The sequence below is a fragment of the Protomyctophum parallelum genome (genome assembly GCF_964188405.1).
Source record: "Protomyctophum parallelum genome assembly, chromosome: 5".
NCBI classification, from domain to species: domain Eukaryota; kingdom Metazoa; phylum Chordata; class Actinopteri; order Myctophiformes; family Myctophidae; genus Protomyctophum; species Protomyctophum parallelum.
The window spans coordinates 19,082,741-19,104,244 of NC_139702.1; the positions used below are offsets into that span (position 1 = coordinate 19,082,741).

The 21,504-nt window shown below is 40.4% G+C and overlaps 1 protein-coding gene across 3 annotated transcripts in view; it reads left to right on the forward strand.

Annotated features, from left to right (window-relative positions):
• Positions 1-5,296, forward strand: part of fam193a (family with sequence similarity 193 member A) — a 47,876-nt gene extending 42,580 nt beyond the window's left edge. For all 3 annotated transcript variants that reach the window (XM_083765836.1, XM_083765837.1, XM_083765838.1), the window contains 4 exons: positions 228-801; positions 1,314-1,778; positions 2,294-2,375; positions 3,781-5,296. In XM_083765836.1, coding sequence (XP_083621962.1) covers positions 228-801; positions 1,314-1,778; positions 2,294-2,375; positions 3,781-3,874 — 1,215 coding nt within the window. In that variant the 3' untranslated portion in view covers positions 3,875-5,296. The remainder of the gene's footprint in view (positions 1-227; positions 802-1,313; positions 1,779-2,293; positions 2,376-3,780) is intronic.
• The last annotated feature ends 16,208 nt before the right edge of the window (positions 5,297-21,504 follow it).

Sequence of the window (21,504 nt, forward strand, 5' to 3'; positions counted from 1 at the left end):
AGCTGTTGTCGAGGGGCGGGTCATGTGGGTGATGCACACTATGACATAAAAATAAATGTTTGTTTTAATCATTTATTTGTTGTGCTTCAGATGAGATTATAAGCAAGTGATCTGTGCTAAAAATTACAAAGGCATTAAGGGAAAATAATGCATTCTGCGCAGTTCAAGGCATGGTCGAGTCACGAGAACACGCATTCATTTCATCATAGCGTGTTCTGTGTTTTCAGACGGAGGAGAAGGCTCGCCTGGAGGCGGAGGCGCGTGAACGCGAGGAGCAGCAGCAGCAGCAGGAGGAGGAGGAGCGCAGTCGGAGGCGTGCGGAGGAGGAAGCCGCGCTCCAGCGGGAGCTCCTCCGCCTGCAGGAGCTGCAGCACCTCCGCCAGGCCGCCAAGAAGAAGAAGAAGGAGCGCTCCAAGGAGAACGCCGCTCCTCCCCCCTCCGCCGCCGCGCCTCCTCCCCAGAGCAACAACCCCCAGCCCCTGCGGCAGACGGCCCAGAATGTTCTGGAGAAAAACCTCCACCACGGCAGGACCTCCACGCAGCTCCTCCACTCCCTCATCCGCATCAACCCCGACCGCCAAGAGCAGCACCAGCCGCTTCCTCCTCCTCCTCCTCCCCGGACCAACGGAGAGGCGGCGCCACCGCGCCACACGCAGCCTCAGCACAGCCCCAAGAACGCCAGGGAGAAACACACCCCCGCCACCCCTATGCCCACCACACCCACCAAACCAAACTACCACCTCCAACCCCCGGTCAGCCTCTTCAACGGCATGTCGACCACGCCTCAGTCCGAGGTCAAAGGTACATGGATTGACCCGTTAAAGACCAGAGGCCTACAAATTCCTTCTAAATCAGTAGTTGTCACACATTTATTTTTATTTTTAAAGCAGTGTACAATATCTGAGCGTATAGATCTGCTATTTTCAACGCATTTTTTTATTGGTATATAGAATATAGATGTTCAAAATAATCTCCCATAAAAGCCCTAATGATCTCAGATATGTTATAAAAACATAAATCCCTAATGATCTCATGTCATGAAAGCAAAGGTTAAAAGTAAAACGCCTAAATCTGGTGGGATGCATGTATAGGAGCAGGAACATATATTTGGCAACACTGACGGCACCGAAACATAACTGTTCATATTTTGCTAATAGTTTATAGTGCGCTAGTGAGGTGTTTAGAGCGCTAGTGAGGAGGCTTTCTTTCACACATCTTGCACAAATTGCAGATTGGTCCTAAGAATTCAGTCATCATGAGAGAGTATTCATTAATTCATTCATTCATTTATTTTTATTTTTTCATCCCTGAAGGTAGGGCCAAGCATTTGGCCAAGATGGCCACCAGCACCGACACTGTGGTCAAGAAAGCGGAAGAGGTTCCCAGAGGCTCAGAGCTGCTGGGAAAGATGGTTAACAGCACCTCCATCACCACCTCCACCAACACACAAGACACCAAAGCAACCGGAGGCAGGCTTCCCGCCGAGGCCCCGGCGCCGCTCATCGCCATCCCCGAGACCCCCAGAAAAGAGGAGAGGAACGGAACCCACCACCACCACGTCTCTGTCGGGAAGAGGCAGCACCCGAAGGAGGAGAGGAGAAGCCCTCCAGTGGTGACCTCGTCCTCCTCTCCGTCTCCACCTCCTCCTCCACCCTCCTACACCACCACCTCCTCCCAGCCTCAGGAGCAGCAGAACGGGAAGGCCGAGTCACCGCAGCCCAAGAGCAAGACCAAGAAGAACAAGAAGAAGAAAGGAGACAAGACGAACACCTCCATAGGTCGGTGTCTTTGTTTTTATTTCACAGTCTCATCAAATCACCTAGTTTCCTACATAGCCTGTCCAGCCCGTGCCAGCTTTTTGAGCAGTTTTACTTATCTTTCAAGACCCACAGAACATTTCGTTCTATGACGATGTAAACACCAAATATCTCAAAAGAAAACAAGAGAGTCTCTACGTTCATTGAGTCTCCTACCAGAAAGTAGTACTCCGGCGGTCATAAAAATATTGGCTCAGTAAGGAGACAAAAACAAAACAAATCTCCATGAATTCAAGGCTTCATGGGGCCATGTGTACTTCGGCTAGTTGGAACTATTTTAAAATCTTTTTAAAACTAGTAAAATGTGGCTAATAACTTTAGGGGTAAGGTAAGATCGATCCCGCAGTACCTTTTTACTTGAAGGATAAGCCCCTTGAGATATGCATCATCTTGTTTTAATACAGTTCAAAGGAACAATATTGTTAAGGGCTACACTAAAGGATGCCATTTGTATTCATATACCATGTTGCTTGCAGATGATGTGTTCCTTCCCAAAGACATCGATCTGGACAGCACTGAAATGGACGAGACTGAAAGAGAAGTCGAATATTTCAAAAGGTATGTACAGTATAGTGTGTTGTCACCATGACGGGCGGTATCTTCCACTAGTTATGGATACAGCAAAGATGTCATACATATTGGTGCTGTCGATATTGTTGACAGTTCTCTTCACTGCTGAGTCAAACAAAAGTAACAACTATACACCCACAGCATAACATAAATTAATAATTTGACCCAAAACACAATATTCCATAAGTTTACACTGGCTGCGTCTGCCCAGCTGCAGGGTTGGAGCACTGTCGGAAAACGAGGAAGTGAGTTGATCGAATAGAATCCATTTTTGGTTACTGCTTTGTCTATTTCTCGCTCAAATGTTTTCAAAAACATTTTTGAGAGCAATGTTTATATGTAAATGATATTGTGTGTCAGTGTGTGTGTGTGTTTACATGGCTGTCATGTTAGAAACGGCAGTAAATCAAGTGGGGCGCAGCTGGTGCTCAGAGGATTTGATTAGGCAGCGGTCTGTAGAGCGGAGCGGTCATTATCAAGACATAACTCACCGCTGAATTCAGCGATTGACCAATCAGAATCAAGCATTCAACCAAGCAATGTAATAAATATTGTTGAGACCTGAGGCAGATTTTTTTTGAGTGGTGCAACCACTCCTACAACCAGGAATGTCCTAGCGTATGCGCACATGTGTATCTGAGCACGAGTATATGACTTATTAGTACCAGTAGGGGGAGCCGAGAGAGAGAGAGAGAGAGAGAGCATGGGTGTGATCACATCTACAAGCTCGCAGCGCTAAAATCTAGTATGACACTCATGCTTTTAATGGCTTAACCAATAGCATGTATTACATTGGCTCTATTAGAAAAAGAAAAAAAATTCCCTGAAAAGTTACATTTTTCCAATCTTCTAGAGAGGATCTTTGTCAGTTTATGCTTCATTTAGCTAGTAGACTAGATAGACACTATAGGGTAGAGAGACAGGACACAGAGGGCAGAGCATAGCAGATGTGAACTTGGGTCCTGGTGACTCACACAGCATGTGTTTAATGGACTAACTGTTATTGCAAGAATTCCCTGTAAAGTTACTACTAGAGTTACTGGTAAACTCAGTGTCACTAAAGTTACTACTAGTTGTACTGCTATGTTACCACTAAAATCATACAAACTGTCTTCTCCATGTGTATCTTCATCTCTCTAAACATAATCAGCTGCATAACAGCAACATAACGCTGATAGCCGACGTTTAAAAAAAATGAAAATCATCACTGTCAGGCAGAAACCGTAACATGTTTTTGTTTATTTTTTCATAAATTAACACAGCTACTTGATACTCCAGCGTTACATCAAAGTAGCAGATCTGCAACCTCGAAACACTCGAAACAAAGATCTGACCTTTAGCTATTTCTTTTTTTATTTGAATCCTGAACGGCAAGTCTTCCGTCTCTCATCAGGTTCTGTTTAGACTCGGCCCGGCAGACCCGCCAGCGATTGTCCATCAACTGGTCCAACTTCAGCCTGAAGAGAGGCACCTTCGCTGCACATTGAAGAGTGGGCGTGGTCTACTGGTGTGACTGACTGACTGACTGACTGACAGAGCGTGGCAGGAAGCAATCAGCCCCCAAATCTGACAAATCCATCATCCCCAAAACAATGTCGTCGTCGTCCTTTTCCCGGTGTTCTCCTGCTCTTTGCCCAAAACCACCTTACACCAATGGATCTAAAAGTTTGGAATGCATTAGGCTACGGACCCACACAACTCTTTAGAATGCACAAATGGAACCAAATGTGCCCGTACAAGGGTCAGTTTGTTTGCGCTACAGTTGCCGACCTGTAAGTGTCCACTTGGTTCCAATTTGTGTATACACTCGGCAGTTACAGACCTGTAAGGGTCCATTTGGTTCCTAACTATCAATCATATTTAAGCTGGAGACCCCCTGGAACCCCCTCAAGGACCCCACTTTGAGAACCACTGACCCACAGCCACGTATAACTGTTGCCCTACCATGCATCCCCACTCTGCTGTTCCCACAATCTGTCCCATGATGCCTTGCTTTGCTCTCGTCTGTGTATGGTTCCAACCACAAAACCCCCGCCCGGACTGAATGAACCCTTCTCGCAGAATCTATGAGAAAGTAAATGAATAAATAAATGAATAAATAAATATCACACAGACACGCTACACGTGGAAAAATCACCAAAATTGCTACTTCTCACTGATTTAATGGTCCTTTGTGTGCTTCATGAGTTTGAGTCAGTGCGTCGTTTTTCTCTCTTGACTGAAGAGGAACCAGTGATCTCTCCACCATTTGCCCCCCCACCCCCCCAAAAAGACACGTTTGTACATTTGGATGGAGTTAACATCCAAACGAGAGGAAGAACGAAAGGAGGATGATGATTATCTGGATAAAACAGAAGAAAGAAAAACATGAAAAGACAAATGTTATGAAAAACAAAAAAGAAAAAAAAAACTACAGCTGTACAATTGAGTTATTGTGGCTTTACAATCCTGTCGTTATCCAACTGAGCACGGCCTCTCATCGATGAAAAATGACATGGGAATGGGCTTGGTCAGCTGGTCACCCAAACCCCTACCATCCCCCCATCCTCCTACAACTTAAACTGACTTCACCGCAAGGAAGAAGCATAATACTTGACAATGTTCTCTTTTTTTTTCCTCAGTTATTTTTAACAAAATGTTGAGTAAAAGTGTACCAGTTACAGATTATTATTATTATTATTATAATTATTATTATATTATTATTATTTTTGTTTTCTTTTTGACTTGTAGCCGGCTTGTATCAGAATACTTTCAGAATGAAATTGAGAAAACAAAGAACAGTACTCACACCATGGATCTGTTATAGAGTGTATATTGTATTAACACTGAAGCCAAACTGGCTACTTTTTAACATATTGTTAAGTAATATTAAAATCTTGTCTTTCTTTTTTGAAAGATGGAATACAGTAGTATGGCAGGAGGCGTGTCTTGTGTCTAAACTTATTTTTCCTTGCAGGCAGTAGACAAAAACACCCCCAAGAAAAGAGGCATGTCAGGTTTGTAACCTTAAAATAGTATCCCTATTTTGGCCATGTATATATAGGTGACATTTTTCAAAATCTTCTCGAATATTTTCACAAAGTGACTGATCTACAACCTCACAATGTGCCATATGATGACGACTTGTGCGCTTGTAGATTGTCTATTTTCAAATAGCTGAAGTTTTTTAGATGAGACGCAGCTAGAAAAGATATAAAGGGACAATGTATCTGTCAACGTTTACTCAAAAGTGTACAAATTGACCCGTACCATTTGTACACTCAAAGAGTTAAACACCCATAAAGGGCCATTATGAACCCCCTCAAGGAACCGCGAGGGTAACTGAGACCACACATTAAGACCCACTGGTGTTTCCAGTGAGCCAACGTGCACACTCAGCAGTGGCACCCTGACTGTTTGACGAGAATGGAACAGCCTTATCCTACTATAAATGCACCATGTCTCTGTATGTCACGTGTGTGTACGTCTGTAATCCACATATCTCAAGAACCGTTTGCACCACAGACATCAGATTTGACACACACACACACACACACATGTTACACACCACCACAGGGAGTACATTGCCATGGCAACCCCACACCTGCCATTTGATTACTTAACCAGTCCACTTTTCACTGTTTGCACTCTTCAGACACAGGCAGACGGAGAACTCCATATGAGACACAGATTGACTGTTACGAGTGCTACTGTATGTCAACGGGTATTTCATATTACGTTCCCAACTTGCATCGTTCCCAAGTAGGCCGGTGGCCGACGATCACAGGTCTAGTTAGTATAATTGAAGTGGCCCAATACAGCCCCTACAGAGAGAGAGTAAGCTTTGCCGAGCCATGAGGCCCATAGGGGCAGGAGCCTCCTGTAGCTGTAGCTTGAGGCAGCTTGATGTAGGCCTACCCCTGGACTTGGTACTAGTATGTCACAGGCCTACAAGTACACCCCCTGGACATGGCACTAGTTTGTCACAGGGACTTACCCCAATCCAACCCTTGATGCTGAGTGCCAAGCATAGAGGCACTGGGTCCCATTTTTTTTTGGTATGCCCCGGCTGGGGATTGAACCCTGACAATCGCACCACGAGTCCACTGAACTGGACATGAAGAGAAGGTGAGTGGAAATGTTTAACACTTGGCCATTCATTTTGTAGCTGCAGTTTAAGCCAGCTCACTTTGGATTGAAGCTTCTTGAAGTTTGTTGTTGTGAGGTTAGATTCTGTAGCAGCTATAAACATCGGGCGTTGCTTTGTATCTTCATGTCGCAAGGGACCCAAACTTATGAATCAACCACTATGTCCCTATTTCAAAACATTAGGGTTAACTGGAACTTTTTATTTATTTTTATTTTTACTTTGTAATTTGTAAGTTTAATATATTTCTTAAAGCCTGTGCTGTGGAGTTCTTTTGAAATTTAAAAAAATCATGTACTCCAGTGTCAAATTTGACAGAAACATTAGCCGAGTATAATATTTGTTAATATTGACCAGGACTATCTATACTTTGGCTCAAGCAGGATACTGGGGCTGACCCGGCTGAGTGATCTAAATGCAGAACAAAGTCACATGAGAGTTTCATCATCACCCCTTCCAGGTTTGTGTGTGCGCGTGCGTGTGTGTGGTGGGGGGTGTTGGGGTTGTGACCCTAAGGCTGTGGTGAATAACATTTACTGGTGGTGGTGATGCAGACCATATACAATGACATTGACATCACTGCTGTCTCTCTTTCTGTGTGTGCCTTGCTCGCAGGTGCCGGGCGCACAAGGCTAGAGTGAGTCATATCCAGGCCGTGTGAGTGAGTGAGTGCCTTCTGGGAAATCAAACCCTCCACAGTCGCAACGTTCAGTCCAAGGTTGCAGTAACTGAGTCGAGTGGAGCCCAAGGTTAGAGGTTATGTTTCTCTGATGGCTGATGGGAATACACTGTGTAGGGTTTCCCAAATGTCTTCAGCTACAGATCTAAAACTGAAATTTGGCATTTTCTCCGGGGACTCAAACTTATTAGTTAATCATGTAAGCCCTATTTCAATAATAGTGAAACTAGCTGATCTACAATTAGCTTTTTAAAAATTATTGTATCTTTATTTATTTATTTTCCTAAACAATTTTTCATGAAGAAGAAGAAAAATATATATAGTTATAGTTTTTTACTGCTTTGCCTGTACGGCACTTTGGTCAACTTTGTTGTTTTAAATGTTCTCTATAAATAAAGTTGGAATAGTTGGACTGGGGAATAATATCTAATTTACTCGTGTTGACCCATAAAAGCACGTCTGCGACCCAGGGTTTGATAAACGTTGTACTATGCCTTCATCAGCCCACTAGGGGCTCTTGCCGGTACTGTGCGTATGTGTGAAACTGTAGAGCTAAGCCCTGTGAGGCTATTATGAAATCAAGTGCTTTCCCCACTGCTCCTCCAGTGGTGTGATGTGAGTGACATGAGCTCATAGTGTGACCTCAGCGCATAGAGATAGATGGATTACACCATATAAAGTGTTCATTCAATAACATCGCCAGACTCGCCACAAATACACTGTGGATCCGTCCATAGCTCTAACCAAATGAAAGAAAATGTAATAATGATGTGTGTCTCATATGTGCTATTTAAATTCAAATGTGGTGTAAATGTGATTTTGTGTTTGTTTTTTTTTCCAGTCCTCATTGGATCCTCTTTGGATAACATTTGAACCCACCTGACTTTTTTTAAATTACATTACATGTATTAAAAAGCTGGTGAGACAAGGATACCTCTGTGACTGAAAAATGCTACAGCAACGATTGTGAGAATATAGAGCTTCTTTACAAACAACTATCGCACCATTAAAGTGAAAAATATACTTGGCATTGCACATTTTCAAATTAAAGTCATAAAGGTTCTTTAACGGCACCATAAAAGGAAGTCAGAATGAAACCAGCACTAATGTAGTGAATACAAGACACACTATAGAATATATAAAAATGTAAATATGATACTGACACTTCTCAGAAACATACTGTACATCATAACCCCCATTATCACCTGACCTGACATGCTCCCCTGTGTCGTAAAAAACACCTGACTGTCATCTCTGAACCCTTTCTTTTTTCAATATAGCATATACTTTGAACTCCACGGCCAAAGTCTGGCTTTACCACCATGCACGGGGGAGAAGTACTTTTACTTAAAGGGATATTTCACTTTCAAAAAAACGTTTATTGTCTACTCGGGCTACCTCAGACAGTTTTTAATTTGTTTGATTCAGTATTTAGATGTTTGATATTCATTGTAGCCGCCCCGCCCCCTTATTATACAAACCCATTGTAACTGCAAATTCCATTTCAACCATCAAAAACACCCGTCTTTTTTCTTGTGACTCATACTGCCCACCTAATACGTGAGGGAGCTGTGTTTTTTTTAATAACGTTTTTCATTTATTTTTAATAATTATTTGGGGTTTTTTGTCTCCTCTGGAGATTCCTCACCCTCATTATTTTCCAAAATGAATTATTAAAAATAAAAATCACACTGACACCAGTGTGAAGTGAGGTGCGATCTTATCATTGTACATCATCATACTTCATCTCATTCCGGCCAATCAGAATTTGCGTCCTCACCTTTGTCTTCAATGTTTGTGTTTACACAAACACTAAAAATTGTCCATTCATTGTCAATGGGATTTAATGTTTGTGTAGGACAAAGTTGCGCGTGCGCACACACACACACACACACACACACACACACACACACACACACCAATAGCTGGAGATAGGAAGGGCTATCGCCCCTCAAATATAAATTAAAAAACTAATTAAAAACACGGCCCCTCACATAAGTTTATCAGTCACCAGAAAAAGGACAGGTGTTTTTGATCAATCTAACATGGTTAAAATGGAGTTAGAAGTTACAATTGGTTTGTATAGACCTACAATAAATATCAAATGTCTAAATTCTGAATCAAGCAATTTAAAAACTGTCTGCAGTGTTCACATAAGCCTGAGTAGAGGATGAATAGACCAAAAGTTTTTTTGAAAGTGAAAAGTATTTTACTTTGCTTTGGTTTTACTTGAGCAAAAGTACAAAAGTAATGGCATCACCAAAAGTGAAAGAACTTAATATGCAGAATGTGCCTTTCACAATTGTTTTTCAAAAGTATGCAACATTTGCATCTTGTGTCGTATTGCATTGCAAAGTAACTTGCAACTAAACTACTAAAGTGTTCATTTATATAATTGTAGTGGAGTAAAACGTAACTCACCAGTGGTGAGTTGAGGTATAATGCATTGGGGGGGTTGAGTATTAAGTAAAAGTACCTCAGAATGTAACTAAGTACAGAATTGTACTAAATGTAGTTAGTTACTTTCCATCACTGCGTTTACCATCAGCTTGCAGTGGTTTCTGTATAACATTTCCATGCTCTTACTTAGAGCATGTGAATGAGGTTAGATGATGGCTGCTGATAGTAGAGCAGCTACACTTCCTGCATGTGGCGTTTCACATCTATGTATGTACAGTATACGCTTTCGCTCTGACTGATCGCCAACGTGGCTGAAATACAGTGGCGTGCACAGACATTTAGAGGGGCAGGTGCTCAAGTGAAAAAAGGGCACCTTGTGCAGCGCGTGGAACCGGCCGGTTGCCTTAATAGTGTGAGATTTATAGATTTTGTGGCCTAAATAATAAATTAGAAGCTTTTTTTTAATCAAGAATTGATCAATGCCACCATGGTCCACATACTGTACAGTGTACACTTTCTTTTTTTCAAAAGGGCAGGGGGTGCTCTAGCATCCCCTAGTGTATCTGTGCACGCCACTGCTGATATTAACAGCAGTGCGTTAACAGTTGTTACACACTATTTTTGCAGACTTTAGTCAAACTAGACAACAAGCTCACAACGCAACACACCGCGACACTTTGTGAGCTTGAAAAACTCCTCAATTTGATAATAGTCACATTTTATAACGAGGAATAACTTGGTAAGGATCATGCTTGTAATAACTAGTAGTAACTAGTAAGGATCATGGAACGTGCTGTCAGGATGCTCAAAACGAGAGTGATAACCAACATTTTGTGAGATTTTGTCAAATTGTTTGGGAGCGCTACCCACACGTTTAGATGTGTTGCTCTTTCCCCAAGTTAGAGCTCGTAAAGGTGACCAATCAGTGAAGGGGAGAAATAATTGGCCAAAGTTACTTTTCCAAACCTTTTTTTAGTAGTCTAGATCTGCCATTTGTGATGATCTGATGTGGGTTATGGTCTGTGCTCCCCAAAAATAATTCCCTTTGAGCCAGGGCTGTCGTGTTGGTACGGACTACCCATAAACCTGCTAAAATCTTTATCCAGCTATTTAGTATATCATGTTTTATTACAACTTGTGGCGACTGGGCTACAAGATTCAGCATTATTGTGAGGGGAAGGATTGCGATACAGACATTAGTAACTGGTCAGTTCAGACTGAGGACGACCTAGAGAGGAGTTCAGAATGAAAACCAGGCTTTCTTTTCCACCATGTGGAAAGACTGGTGACGCGAGCAAGGTTAAGTAATATGACAAAGTACAGTATATAAGTTAATTATTGCTTTGTCTTTTTTATTGCAGCTACAAATAGGTCATCATCAGAACAGGTAAAGTACAAGAGGAAGTGAGATTAAACAATGTCCAGAAAGATTAGACTCCTTCCTCTTATTTATTTCAGAACTGGTGGGAGAGGGAGAAATACCATTCTTACAAACATGGAGAATGAGCGTGCTGTGAGAAATGTATACTGTATAATATGTCTGAAGGAGACAACCGTCCTGCCGAGGGCAGAGCATATAATGACTCATGGTTTATTTCAGGTATGAGTGATTGTCTGACATTGTGTTGCTGGCTGTCACGCTGAGGTCGGAGCTTCCCTGTCTGGTGCAGGGCCTCCTTGTGTGCCGCTGAATGTACAATACATACATACTGTGCATGGTCAAAAGTAGGGATGTCTTGATACACTTTTTTCATTTCCGATCCCCATACCACAATTTCTGTGCTAGCCGATACCAATACCAGAGAATAATATATATATATATATAATTATAAAAATAAACATCTTAATTTGAAGTCCACCAACTGGGAATAGTGTTTATAGCTACAGTATCTAGCTATATACTGTATCTTGTGTTGTCTTTATAGCAGACTCCTCACTCAAATGTGCACTTGCAGTTTGGGCAACTCGAAAGCAAACTCCACATGCCCCAACATTTTATTTACCTGCCATAGTGTCAACACCTTACCCCTGTGTCGGATCGGTGGTTCGGCCATATTTGCCGATACCGATATGCCCAAATAAGGGCCGATTTGATACTTGTCCGATTCCGATACAGTATCTGGACATCTCTAGTCAAACGTATGTAAACCTGGGGTTATTCTGGGTCGAACATTGACAAAAAACAGCCAATTGACATGCAAGCTTGTAGATTGGCTGTTTTCGTCAAAAAGAGTTGGTGATGAGGCGAGAAAAGGATGGGTCCTAGTAGACCTTGGGGAGATTATGGTCAATGAAGACTTTTGATATCGTCGCTGTTGGGTGTCCAAAACTGTTAATTTTCAGGATTCAAAATATATATTTGAGCAAAAGTGGCAGATCTACAAGCTCAAAACGCACCACAAACAATTTCGAGCTTTAATTTACGAAAAATCCACAAACATTAGAATATGGAGATGGAGAGGTTTCTGCCTGACAGCAACAACATGTAGGTTTTAAAGTGATTAAGCCATGACTCTTCGTCATGCAACTATTAAGGAAAATAGCTCGTCTACAAGCACTTTGCAAGCTTACAGGTCTGCTATTTTCCCCTATTTGTTGGTTATGAAGAGATAAACCACTGAAATCCCAGCATCCGTATTATGAGGAAAGCTTTCGCAGGAAAATAGCAGATTGACAAGTTCATGCGTCGTGAGCTAACAGAAAACACTAGTATAGACTAGAGGCCTGAGGGACTACTCAACCATAATGGGGTTTAAGAAAATATCCAAATGCCATTTGGACAATAGTTGGGCTCAGTTTAAAAAAAAAGGGATCCACAGGGGCTTTCGAGGCCTGGAGACGAAGAAAAACGAGCCCGTTGTGCCAGGTTTGGATGGTTTCGTGATGAAGCCAGCCAATGCCTTGTGGGCCCGCAGACTAGGGACAAACCCCAGCGCTGCTGATGTGCGTCGGTCGGTGCCATGCTGTCCCGCACCGTTGCACGGGGGCAGGTCCCTGTACAATGACAGGGGACGGCGCTGAGCACCAATGGGCCCCATTAAGAAGGGATCAGAGCTGCCCCTAGCTTGTAATCAGTAAGGGAATCTTTTCATTGTCAACCTTGCCTGCAGCGCTTCAGGATCACATGCACACACTGCTCACACACGCACAGAGCAGGGAAAACCCCCCGACACACACACACACACACACACACACACACACATCCCTGCACACCCCTACAACAAACACCCCATCCCCCTGTCCTCAAACATGGAGGCACTGGTGTTTTGTGACTGCCAGTGGGCCAAGTAAGGACTTCTATACAGGGGTGGGATGTACAGTTGTACACAACGTTTCTGTCGGACAGAAACCTGTTATTTTTATTTTTTATTAACGCCCTAATTGATTATACTACAGCATGACACAAGCATCAAGAGTAGCCGATCTGCAAGCTCGTTTGTAGATCTGCTGCTTTGGCAGTTTTAGATTTAGAGGATTTGAATCCTGAAAATATTTTTGGACATGAGGTTTCCACCCGACTGACAAGCACTGTGCATTTGATGTACTTTTACTTTGCTTGTGTATGTACATAACCCAATACGCTTCTACTCCACTACATCTCAGAGGCAATTTGTGTACACCACTACAGTTATTTGCAAAAAATTGTTAGAAGTTACTTTGTAGATTTATATTATTTATTATTACAAAATATGCATTAACCAATTACTCTGTCTATTCGAAAGATCTATTTGTGAATACAAAATGTATTGTGAGAACCTGGGGGCAAAATGAGCATTTGTATATGCAAACGTTGTCAGTTTATAATAGAACCCACCACCCCCATCCGCAACCCCCCCCCCCCACCCCACCCCACCCCACCCCACCCCACCCCTGTGCGTATGTATAAAGTTAAAATAATCACCTCACTTCACTCCAGTGTCTGTGCTGTACTTTCAAGTCGACCAGAGAGCGTCTGTCTGCGTTGTTTTGTTGGGAATTCCCTTGTGATGACGGGGAAATTCCCATTCTTTTCAGATACGCACACAGATTAAAGGCCCCTGATCTATCCATCCATTCTGTGTGTCTGTCTGGATGGCTTGTCACCGAGGCTATGCTTTTGCCAATGTGTTTGAGAAGATTTTTGACGTCCATTTTAGAAGAGCCATATCTTATCTAACATTCATTCATTCAACCTATACAGCTCCATCCCATGTAATTAGAATATTTTGTAAAAGTTAATGTTCTTCCGTAATATAATTCAAAAAGTGAAACTTTCATATATTCTCAATTCATTGAGTATTTAAAACCCTTTTTTGTTTTAATCTTGATGATTATGGCGTACAGTTCATGAAAATCAAAAAATCCTATCCCAATGAATTAGAATATTTCACGAGACTAAAAAATGATTTTTTTAGACGAGAAATGTCGACCATCTGAAAAGTATATTAATGTATGCAGTTAATGGGAAAAATGGTTTGATTATACTACTGAACAACAGGTGAGCTAGGAACCAGAATGTTTGGCTTTTGTTTTGCTTTGTTTTTTGTTCTTTTTCTCCGAATGTAAACAAAATATATGATCCTTGAATCCTTGACACAAATACTCATGTTTATGATACATAGATGCTTATATTTCTAGAGGGTGACCCCATAGATGGGATGGTAACTGTTCTATTTATTTTCTTTATATACGGTACTTTACTGTCCAATATTATTGTGTGTGGGTGTGTGTATGACTGTGAGAGTGTGTGGGGGTGTATGCGTGGGGGTGTGAGTGTGTGTGTGTGTCTGTGTGTGTGTGCGTGTACGCTCACATATTGTTTGCATTTTATTATTATCCTGTCTGTGTGTGATCTCCTACAGTTATAGCATTTATCTGCTGTTTTTACTTTTTATTTACTGAGTTGGCAACACATACTGTAATGTTCAATTGTTTGTCTTTTTGCTTTCTGTATGTCCTTGTCTATTTCTGTTCATGAAAAATGAATAAAATTTAAAGGTATATTCAGTGATTTCACTCAAAAAACCTTAGGTTTCGTTTTTGGCTGGGACCTAAGCCTTTCATCCAATCAGGATAGAGAGCCAAAAACGAAACCTAAGGTTTTTTGACCCCCAGGGGTTAACTGGGGACAGGGAGGAACTCCTTATATGGTCAGCACACACTATAGTAGAGAGGATTATCACAAAACAAAAAAAAACAAAAAGGTGATATTTGAATTAAGTGAAATCACTGAATATACCTTTAAGTTGAAAACAAATGCAATTAATACTTTGTCTGGGCTACTTTTGAACAAATCATTTCATCAATTGTTATCAAAGCAAACCTGGGCTTCCATAACACCTCAACAGTGCCACTGGCTGATCACCTCCATGCCACGCCCCATTGATGAATTGATTTGTTCAAATGTAGCCCAGACCAAGTATTAACTCTTTTATTTTTGTGGTCTAGTAAAATATTAAAATTCATTGGGCTAGGATTGTTTTGATTTTCATGAGCTGTACGCCATAATCAAGATTAAAACAAAAAAAGGTTTTAAATAATTCACTTTATGCACAATTAATTGAGAATATATGAAAGTTTCACTTTTTGAATTATATTACAGAAGAAAATGAACTTTTACAAAATATTCGAATTACATGGGATGGAGCTTTATATAAAATTATCTGAGAGATTAAGGGAGACCCTAATTTACAATGACGCCGAGATTACACATAAATAACATAAGAACAATAAAGAAAAACAATGTTAACAGCAATCAGTTAAAACGGTTGCATACATGATAATTAAGTAAGTTCCCAAAATGGCCAATAGATGCTAGGGTATTCAGTTTAAAGGGACACTTCACCCTTTTTGCAAAAAAATATATGTTAATGACGTTTAGAAGCTTTAGATCACTTTCCTGGGGGTATTTATGTGTGTAATATGTGGTTTTAGTTATTTTAGATTGTAGCAGTGAGCCTGTTGTCTCTGATGTCATGGACACTGGTCTCACTACCTTCCTGGACTACAATTCCCATAATTCTTTGGTGCACTGCTCCTCCTTGCGGATAGGGGGAGAGCTGTCTTACTGAGACAACATGTAGTCCAGGAAGGAAGTGAGCCCAGTGTCCATGACATCAGAGACAACAGGCTCACTGCTACAATCTAAAATAACTAAAACCACATATTACACACATAAATACCCCCAGGAAAGTTATCTAAAGCTTCTAAACGTCATTAACATAAATTTTTTTGCAAAAAGGGTGAAGTGTCCCTTTAAGGTAGGGGTCATCCCTATGTTCCCCAGGTTCTATGTTCCCCACTTACCTTAGGGTTTAGGGTTAGCGTTAGGTTTCTGGTTAAAGGACTTCAGTGTTTTGTACTATACAATTGTATGTATAAGTACAGAACAAAGAATGTTTGTTTTTGCCATCTTTATTGAAGAGTCTGAGCAATTATGTTTTCGTTTATTTTACGCCAGTGTTAATTTTTGTTGGCTAAGATAGATAGTTTAAGTAGCCTAGGCAGGCCTAAAGTTCAATGGATCTCTTCAAAGATTGAGCTTAAATCAGAATTTGCTACTAAAAGTAACACTAAGACGGCGGTAAGTTGCTAAAACACTTTTAGTCTTACTAGAATTTAAAAAGTACTAGGTTAGGTTTCTGGTTTATTCTAAGTGGGGAACAAAGAACCTTTTTTGCATGGTGGGGAACATAGAACCTGGGGAACATGGGTACGCTCCCTTAAGGTCTTGTTGCAAGAGGTTCAAAGAATTAGGTTCACCAATGCTGAAATCAGTCAGCATTGTTGGGGTTTCCAAGGGGATCCTCAGCTTAAAGGACTTAATACAGCGTCACAATAATTGGATCACTTTATCCATTTATACATTGGCTATTGAAAATAGATCTACAAGCTTACAGCGCGTCACTTTGTGCTGTGTTGCGAGCTTGTACAGTTGCTACATCTTGTACATCTGCATTTGAAAATGTGTCCCTGGCCCATAACATTTTCAGATGGCGGTCCATGGCCTCTATTTGTTGTTTCAGACCAGAGCTGTCAGTTTGACAAGTTATACATCCAGACAGTGGAGGAAAGGAACTATAAGTACCTTACCTTTATTCAAGTACTGTACTTGGGTACAATTTTGAGGTACATTTTTTGCTGTCGGCCTAAACGTCTTATTTATTTAATATTTATATGTATTTATTATGTATTTTTTTCGTAAATGAATGCCCTACTTAATCATAGTACTACAGCATCACAGAGAAGCATCAAAAGAGATATGCAAGCTCGAAACGCGGTGTGAAGCGACGTGTTTTTAGCTTGTCTATCTGCTACTTTTGAATGTGAATCTTGACTACTAGGTAACCTCAGAGGCAAGGCCTTTGACTACTACACCTCAGAGGCAAGGCTAATATTGTACTTTTTTTTCTCCTCCACTACAATTATGTGTTTAGTTCCTAGTCACTTAGTTTTAGATTATTACAAAAAACATTTAAGCAAATGTTTTATACTTCGGCTATTCAAAGATAAGTCTACAAGCTCACAACACGTCACATCGTGGCACATTGTGAGCTTGCGATTGTGAGCATGCATGTGCTTATGGATCGGCTATTTTCAAAACGTTTGACAAATCTACAATTTACAATTTAGGCATATTTAGAAATATCTAGAAAGCATTTGTTTGTATTGGTAATGTGCGTGTATTTTGATGCACAGGGTATTTATATATAGGCCTAGTGTCATTGCTAATTTTACATAGGTTTAAAAAAAAGCCCCTTCCCCGTTCAGAAAGGGACCGGCCGCTATCATCACCATCATCTGACTTCATTTATCTTACACCCGCCTCTCATTAAGATGTGTCTTTTGTTACAGACAAAGGGTTTTTAACCATAGTGAGGGAATGTTTTGATCTACGTAATTCTTTCCACTCTACACGTGTGTGTGTGTGTGTGTGTGTGTGTGTGTGTGTGTGTGTGTGTGTGTGTGTGTGTGTGCGCAAACTGTGCTATTGTAAATGTGTAGGTGTGTTTTGGCGTGGGGAGAATCCCTTGCCAGCCCACTAATAGCTTTTTGTGAGGCCATCATGTGAGTAGCCAAAAAGCTGCACTTAAGTAAATGTGTTGTTGCTTTAAAAAATAATGACTAAAAGTAGTCTAATCCAAATAATGACTTGAGTAAGACAGTATCTAGTTGAAAGATTACTCATTCATTACCCCATTCATATTATCAGATGTATTGTTTAAATAATCAGAATGTAATGCTATACGTGCTTGTCCAATAGAAATATAGCTTAAATCTCTGAGAGAATATAATTATGTAAGTTCAGTTTATAAATGGAACAATTAGTTTTTCTCCACCCTGTTGTATATTTGTATCTCTGACGATTTTGTGCACTTTTATTTGTGTTTTTTGTTATGTTATGTAAAGCACTTCAAATCTGTTGTTTTTAAATGTGCTCTATAAATAAAGTTGGATTGGATTGGACTATCTCAGAGGCAAATACTGTTCCCTGTCTCTGTTGGGTAGAAACGGTTACATTTCAGGATTCAAATAAAAAAATGGCAAACTATCAGATGTACAAGCTGTGTTTCGAGCTTGTCGATCTGCTACTGATACATTTGTGTGATGCTGTAGTATGAAAGTAAGGTGTTAAATTTACAAAAATAACATTTAAAATAATTATGGACAGTGGCGGCTTGTTATTCCACTATTATGGGAAAACCTTACACTTACCTTAGATATCACTATTCTAAAGTATTATGGAAAAAAAGGATATCAATGAAAGTAAAGGTGCCTCACATTTGTGCTCAAGACAATACTTGAGTAAACATAGCCTACTTGGTTACTTTCCGCCAGGGTTGTAAGGAGATCAAGGCAGGAAAGAAGAACGTTTGAGCGCTTTTACCACAAAAAAGGGTTTCAGATATTTAGGAGCTTGTTCCACAAACGGCACACTCGTAGGGTTTCTCTTAGCTTATTTACAAAACAAGTAAGGGGTTTTCAGATGTGTACAAGCAAAGGGTGGCTAAGGCCACCCCACACACCAAAACTTTTTTCAGAATCCGAATTGAGTGTGTAAAATTATTATCGTTTCCATAATAATCAAATGTTTCTGATGGGAGATATAGTGAGAAATATATTAATATATAGCATAATTCATAACATGAGGTTAAAAGTAGCAGCAGATGTGTTGTAGTTATGGTGCAGTAATGGAACAATATAATAGATGTAAAACACACTGTAGGCCTCTTTGCCAAAAATAGCTACTTTCGCAGAATGTTCACCACAGAATAGAAACTATGAGTTTCATGTGGTTAAACTGTTCTGTCTCTTCACTGCCGAGTCTCGTGGGAGTTAGTTGGGTACACTTTGCTGCAGTAAATGGTGCATTTATATCACCACCTTTATCCAAAGCACAATTACCGGTATATGCGTTATTACATTCTCCCATTCAAACGCACATAACGGAGGAACCCATGCAAGGCACTAACCTGCTCATCACGAGCTGTTTTGGGTCTCTGAATGTTACAGTATAGAGGCAGGGACTACACATCCCCCAAAAGCTGTCATCTGTTCGTCGTTTTGTCCTTTTGTAATAAGCAGCCAGCGATATATGCTTTGATTATTTTGATTCATATTAGGACATATTTGCACAACTGTAAAGACGAAACGGAAGCGGGGTCACGTCCATTTTATCCTCTGATCATTTCCGGAGCTTCCGTGCTCAAAAGACCAGAGGTAGGCCTATTGAACCTCTGGTCTGTTGTGCCTTGCTCAAGGATACGCTAACACAGGGGGAGCCGGGGAATCGAACCGGGAACCTTCCGATTCCCAAGCTCTTACCTCCTCATCCACTGCCACTTAAGACTGGAAAAAGTAGTGCAAATCTAAAGGTTTTCAAATAATTGTAGGGGAGTAAAAAGTGCAATATTTACCTCTGAGATGTAAAGGAGTAGAAGTATAACAAAATTGAAAAAAGTATCTCAATAATATACTTGAGTAAATTGACTTGGTTACTTCTGCCACTGTGGTTTAGAGCTATAGTACATTTGAATTGAGTTGATCTAGTGGAGTCATTGTGTAATTTACATACCAAAAACATGATCACATGATAAAGTGTAATTTCCTTGTATGAAGGTGAACAAACAATGGTGGCATGATGGCCAAGCGCACGTACTGTACTGTAGTACCAACAAAAGACTTGTTTGATCTGCACGCCCTCTGTAACGCCCTACTTCCTGTTCGGCAGGGGATGTCCATACGCACACACGTACTCGTGCACACAGCTCTCTAGGGCTGCGACCATACTATTTACTTTATCCATAAATCAAATAATTCAATTGTTTTATGTATGTGTGCTATTTGATACATCATCATAAAACGGTGTCACACTAGTTTCACTATTTAGAAATCTCAATGTCATTACTTTGTATAAAAAAGTAAATTATATATATATATATATATACACACACACACACACACACACAGTTCAATTAACTGTTGCACCCTACAACAGCTATCTCCTTCTATCGCCTCTGTTGGGTGGAAACCTCATATGTCCAAAACTGTCACTTTAGTAGACACAAGATACTGCAGATCTTCTACTTTTGATGCTTTTGTGTGACTCTTTTAGTATGATCAAGTAGGGTGTTCATTTATAAAACAATATGGAGATAAGAGGTTTCTGCCCGAAAGATATATTCAAACCCGGTTGTATTAGTTAGTTACTAGTTAGGCTAGTCTAACTGTAACCAGAGCTTCAGTTCAGTACGCGTTCACTTCAGACACAACAGCTGGGAATCTGGCAGTCACACACTAACAGCATGCCCATTCAGGCTGAGTTCAGAAGGGGTTTTCCACTGTGTACACATGTATGTCCACACACATATACAGACACAGACACACACACACACCACACACACACGTGACACACACGGACACAGTCGCGTACACACTTTGGCTATGGTCAACATTTTCGTGGTTTGTAGGGGTTTGCGTTCAGAATTTCAGGTCGACAACTAATTACAAATCTCTGTTACATCTTTGTTTTGTTTTACAGTTCATAAATCACCACAATATGATGCATAATGTAGTAAACAATATTATTTTTATTATAAAAATAATTCTTTGCCAGCTCAAGATTGTAATGGGGGGGAAATGTCAGATCGAAGCCAAAGTCTCAATTCAGATGTTGTTTTTTTTCCCCAAAAATGTGTTTTAAAAAAAAGAAAACATTCTAAACTCACTTCCCTTTTTTGTCCCACAATGCTTGCTTTACCAGTTAGAAAAGGAACAACCTATTTTTGGGTGACAGAAAAAGGCCAAATATTGCACTAATAATGATCTTTTTTCTAAAATGTATGTTTATATTAAGAGAATAAATATTAAGATAATACTGTGATATATATTTAATTATGTTTCTCAGAATATATAATATTTAGACCTCCAAAAATAGAGATCAATCGGTAAGTAAACAATAGCACCATATTCTTAAACTAGACATTTTAGAATCAGAAGCTTATGCGTTACAAATCTCTAAATCCTAACCTCTACTTTAAAGGTGGTGAATGTGATGTTTTTGGTTAAAACAAGCACACAACAAAGTGTAAAAGTTAAAGCCCTATATTCTGATTGTAATCATTACAATAGAGTAGGGGTGTGACAGTCTCTCCAACGCTTTAGTAAACATAAAACACATTTTCTGGTGGTCACCAATTTCATCTAATCAGAAAAGAGAACCCAATTTATCCGTTTTAAATTGTAGTGTTCCAACTCTACTTTGGTCTTCTCATTATTAGTCTTAGAGTTGACTCTCTTCCAATTTCACTCGTTAATCCTTAGATTAGGTACCCCGACCTAAACATGTATTTTTCTGTTTTTACTAATCAGCCAGAGAGATGGGAAAGACGCCTGTTACGGAAACAAACACATTATACCAATTATTACTATCA